Genomic DNA, 5,248 nt, shown 5'->3' on the forward strand with positions numbered 1-5,248 from the left:
GGGGGGGGGGGGCGGTCTCTCACCTTTCACCTGGCCGTCGGGGGCTCCCTCCTCCCGGACGCCAGCAGGGTGGGCAGGAACAGGGAGTGCTGGGCCAGCATCATGTGGACCACGGGGAGCGGGACCAGGCTCGCGCGCACGGGGCTGTCGGGCCGGTACAGGAGCTGCACGGCGGCGTGGAGCGCCCTCAGGAACGCGGGGTCCTGATACCGGTGCCTGGGAGGCAGCATCGGAGGGGAAAGAGCTTCCTAAGGGAACTTCACTTCCCAGGAAACAGAAAACACGTCTCCGGGCCTTTTATGAAGCCTCTCAATCCCCCGAGGGCCTCCTGCTCCAGGACAGGAGGTTCCGGTCACAGGTGAACACTAAGCCACGTGACATGCAGTGGGCGTTCTAGAAACATCCCACCACAGGCGGACAGACGCCGCCACGCGTGCTGGAGCTCGCGGCCTCCAGCCTGTGACCCGCCACTCGCTCCTCTGCTCGTGGGAAAGCGTCTGTGTCAAGGGGAACAGCCGGGAGCGAGGGCCGCAGCCCATGGCACGGCTCCGGGCGCCGGGTCGCCAGGATCAGAGTCCGCTCGATCACGTCAGGGAGGACGTCAGCGAGGACGTGGGGTGCGGGGAGGGAGGAGCTCCCCACCCCCGCTCCGTCGGCCCAGCCCTGGGCCCGGGCTGCAGCGGTGCCCACACCGGCCGCCGGTGCGCGCCTCCCCGAGGAAACCTGGCGCGTGGGCCCCGAGGCAGCAGCCACAGCGGGGAGGGCGGGAGACGCTGTCCACCTCCAACAGTAACTGGTGCAGCCGAGACGTGAGGCCCCGGGTCCACACGGGTAACGGGGACATTGAGGTAACAGCAGGGACCCACACGGGCACTGTTGTTCAGGGACACAGTGACGTGACCGGTACGAACACACGTGTGGCCACGGCAGGCTCCACCTCAGCGGGACACGGCGGGCAAGGGCGGGAGGACAGCAGGACAACACAGGCCGCGGCCAGCGGTCTCCACGCTCCTGCTTCTCTAACAGCATTTCCCGGCCCAGAGGCTGCCTCTCGCCATTCTCACAGCACGCGGCGCCGCGGGCGGCCTGCAACCTTGCGCTACACACCGTGTCCCTGAGACGGGACCAGCAGCTGCCCTGCGTCACCAGACATTCGCCCCAGGACACACACCACCCGCCAGTGCGGCTCAGCGGTCGGAGCATCGTCACAAGCGCAGAAGGGCCAGAGGTCCGGCTGCCCGTCAGGAAAGCAACCGACTGATGTTTCCCTCTCACGTCGACGTTCCTCTCTCCCTGTCCCTTCCCCCCGCGCTCCAAAACCAACAAAAACGCCCGCGGGTGAGGATGGAGAGGAGAAAAAAGCCATCGACTTACTTGAGTCCCGTCTTCACAAACTGCTGCCAATCCCCAGGCCCCACTTCATCAGCTGAGCTCTGTGAAGACAGCGAGGAACAGACAGGAAACACCCGGGGGAACCAGACATGGAACTTAAACTTGAGCTGCTCCCTAAACAGGCCCACAACATGCTCCTTGTCGCACGGGGTTTGTGAGGCTGTTTCACATGAGGAGGGACCCTGTACCGCACCCCAGGCTCACCCAGGAGCAAAGGGAACGCCCCCCACGGTGCGGCTGCTGTCCCTCTGCCGCTCCAGCCAGCACTGGATTCACTGCACACGGCCCCACCCCGGCTGCTTACACACGTGACAACATCCACCCGGGAGCTCCACGCCTCCACCCGCAGGGCCAGGGCGGGTCCCAGCCACCAACGTGGAGAAAATCTCCCGGGTGCTCTCCCGTGACGTCAGAGGAGTGGCTGCTCTGCAGGGAGGGACCGGCTAGGACACCGGGACTTTCTGGGAGGACGGAAATCGTGGCGCGAGTGTGGGCACCAGGGACGTGTATCTGTCAACACGAACTGTGCACCTTAGAGCTTACACCTCACGACCTGAGAATACACTCCAGGCCCCTCGGGGAGCGCCGATGGTTAGAGCACCGCCCCAACGCCAAGGCCGCGTGCTGGGTCCCCGTCAGGGCACACGAGAACCAACCCATGAGTGCACACACGAGCGGGACAACAAACCAACGTTGTCTGTCTCTCTCCAAAATCAATATCAAATAAAGAAAATGTATTCCAATGACAAGAAAAGGGCTGGCGTGGGTGCTGATGGTGGGGGAGGCTGTGTGTGCTCGGGGGGCAGGGGGTGTATGGGGACCTCTGCACTTTTCACTCAGTTTTACTGTGAATCTAAAACTGCTCTGGGAAATAAAAAGGTCTATTAGAAAGGAAAAGAGAGAGAGACAGTAAAACGGGGGGGCGGAGGGGGTGGGGAGGAAGCAGGCCTCGAGGACTCAAACCCCTGAGAGCAGAGCCTGTCACTCAGGCACCGAGCCAGCCTGCTGGGCGGGTGATGGCCGCACAGGGATGCCCATGGTGGTGGTGGCCGTGGCCCCGCCCGCTCCTCCTCGTCCCTGGTTCTGCCATCGGGGGCCTGGGAGCCAGCCTGACACCCACAGCCCATCACACACGGGTCCAGGCTGGAATGCAGGCTGTGAGGGCCCAGGCCCAGGACGCAGACACACTGCTCGGTCTCTGACCTCCGAGCGTACGACCACTCACCTAACCTCCATGTCTATACACACACGTAAGCGTCTATAACTTTTAAAGGGATGTTCACTGTGCCCTGAGAACTCACTCCTATGTCAGCTTTCAGAACGCTAATCACCTCCATGTAAAAACGTAACATTAAAAAACCCCACTCTTCAATAGAAGGAGATAATGGCCCGAAATAGCTGAATATTTCCGAATTTTATAGAAACTCCAAACTCACAGAGACAACAAGCTCCTTGAACTCAAAGCACAGGAAACGAAGAAAACTAACTAAGGCACCTCATGCTCCAGGTGCTGTGACTGCTGTAAAGAAAAAACCCCAAAAGCAGCCAGAGAAAAGGGTGTACTTTACAAGGAACAAAAACAGGAACAACAACTGTCTCATCAGAAACAACGCACGCCAAGGACAGGAAAGCAGCACCTTTAAAATGCTCAGGAAAACGGAAAACCTAGGGTTTTACACCCATCGGGACTCTTCTCAACCCACGCTGAGGGCAGTGCCACCTGATCCTAAATCCACACAAGGACACTGCATGAAGTTCAAATTAAAACTACCCTCACGCACACAGATGCAAAAGTTCTTAATAAAACACTGGCACATCAAATCCAACAACTTCTAAAAATTAAAGCGGGAGGAGAAGTAACGCCCCGCAGCCCCGGAACCCAAGGTTGGTCTCATCTTCAAAGGTCCACAGGAGTCACTTTCCTGACAGACGAAGCAAGAAGGAAAAGCCAGACAGTCTCAGAAGATGCAGCAACGTGCCCGCTGAAGCCCACCTGCCACGCGGCCTCCCAGACAGGGTCCCGGTCAGGCCCCGGGAGCGTGCGCTGTGCCCCTGGGCCGATCGCCCTGTCCCTGGACTACCACCCAGACCTCAGCAAAGGCAGCACACCCACCAGCAGCTGGCGGAGCCGCAGCAGCATCTGCTCCTCCTGGCCCCGGGCTCCGTCCTGGCCTGGCTCCCGGCCGCCGAAGGACCCGACCAGCCACTTCACACAGCACTCCAGCAGCTTCTCTCTCCAGGCGCGCAGTTCTGCTTCCGCCCCCTCCAGCGCGGCCAGAGACGGCGTCGGCCACGATCCAGCTGCAGCAGAAGACAGGTCTCAGGGTCAGAGGCGGTGGCCTACAGCCCAGCTTTAAGGACAACCCGGCGTGACAATGGGCCGCACGCCCCGAGCGCCGCTCCCTGTGCTACCCAAGCACAGGGCCACAGCCGCCTCCTGCCCTCGTCTGATCCCGAGGATGGGCCAGCGCCCTCGTTGTTTTGTTGATGGTTTCTTTTGCTGTGCAGAAGCTTTTTATTTTGATGTGGTCCCATTTGTTTATTTTCTCTTTAGTTTCCAATGCCCTAGGAGCTGTATCGGTGAAGAAATTGCTTCGGCATATGTCTGAGATTTTGTTGCCTTTGGATTCTTCTAGTATTTTTATGGTTTTCCGTCGTATATTTAAGTCCTTTATCCATTTTGAGTTTATTTTTGTGTAAGGGCCAACGCTCTCACGGCTGGGGAACCACAGAGCAGCCAGAGAAAGGAAGGGCACCTGCCCCGATGCCGTCCAGGTCAGGTTGTCTAACCTCCCGACAATGACATTTCCACCAGATCCTTCTTCCTTGCGGAGGGGGGGGGGGGGGGGGCGGGGGAAAGGGGGGGGGATCTCCTTGGATTCCACCCTTTGGCTGCCCCGCCCCCTGTTGTAATAACACGTCAGACATTGCCCCTGTCCCTGGGGGGAGAGCCCGGTGCAGAGGGGTCAGAGCCCGCCAGCAGGATGGCTGGAAGTTCGTCAGGAAAGGGCTTCCCCCGGAATGGTGATGGCACAACAGCACCGAGGGCCTCACCAGCGGGCGCGGCCCAGGGAGCAGCCCCCAGACCCCCAGCCTTCGCACCTCTTGTGACCGTCTGGAGTCTGGAGCGAGCTGGGCAGACGGTCCTTGAGGACACCCAGGTCCTTGGCTCTGGCGAACGGGACCAGCTGGGCCAGGACCTCTGGATGCAGCCCAGCCTCCAAGGGCCCGTCAGCACCGAGGAGCCGGGTCTGCAGCCGCCTCCACAGGGCCTTCCTCAGGATCGGGACGACAGCAGAGGACACTGGGGCGGACACAGGGAGGTGGTCACATGGGAGGGTGTGTGGAGCCGCGTGGACGAGCTCACGGAATCTCGTGAGGGCCGAGGTCCCACGGGTGGCCTGACACTGGTCCTCCTTGGTGGCCCTGCTTCACGTGGTAGCTCAAGGTTGAGGGGAGCTGTGTAGGGGTGACTCCTCCAGCCATAAGGTCAGGGGCGGGGGGGCTGCTGAGGGAGCATTTCTCGTCTTTCTCCCTCTCAGAGCCGGTCAGACCTGGGGAAGGGAGCTGACCACCCCAGCACACGGAGTCCGGCGCTCACAGGGGGACCCGCCGCCCGACTCCACGCCGCCTCCCGTACCTGCTGCTGGGCGCGTGGGGCGCCCCTGGTCCGGCGCTGGAGGTAGCTGTGCAGCAGGGGCAGGACGTCCGCCAGGCCCTCCTTCAGGCGAGGCCCCGCACCCGGCTGCTGGCACCACAGCTCGAACCGCAGCAGGTGGGGCCAGCTCCGCTGCACCAGCAGCGCGGCGATGCCCAGGGCCACCGGCGTGCGCCGCGCCAGGCAGTAGTCCAGCAG

The 5,248-nt window shown here is 61.5% G+C and overlaps 1 protein-coding gene across 1 annotated transcript in view; it reads right to left on the reverse strand.

Moving 5' to 3' along the window:
• The window catches only part of URB1 (URB1 ribosome biogenesis 1 homolog (S. cerevisiae)), a gene marked incomplete at its 5' end in the record, with an annotated part of 17,974 nt that extends 12,729 nt beyond the window's left edge, over positions 1 to 5,245 (reverse strand). The window contains 7 exon segments of the mRNA XM_023749121.1: positions 29 to 216; positions 1,375 to 1,433; positions 3,506 to 3,667; positions 3,669 to 3,693; positions 4,495 to 4,696; positions 5,033 to 5,050; positions 5,053 to 5,245. Of these exon segments, the coding sequence (XP_023604889.1) occupies positions 29 to 216; positions 1,375 to 1,433; positions 3,506 to 3,667; positions 3,669 to 3,693; positions 4,495 to 4,696; positions 5,033 to 5,050; positions 5,053 to 5,245 (847 nt within the window).
• Between the last annotated feature and the right edge of the window lie 3 nt (positions 5,246 to 5,248).

Source organism: Myotis lucifugus, unplaced genomic scaffold (genome assembly GCF_000147115.1).
Source record: "Myotis lucifugus unplaced genomic scaffold, Myoluc2.0 scaffold_2984, whole genome shotgun sequence".
NCBI lineage: Eukaryota > Metazoa > Chordata > Mammalia > Chiroptera > Vespertilionidae > Myotis > Myotis lucifugus.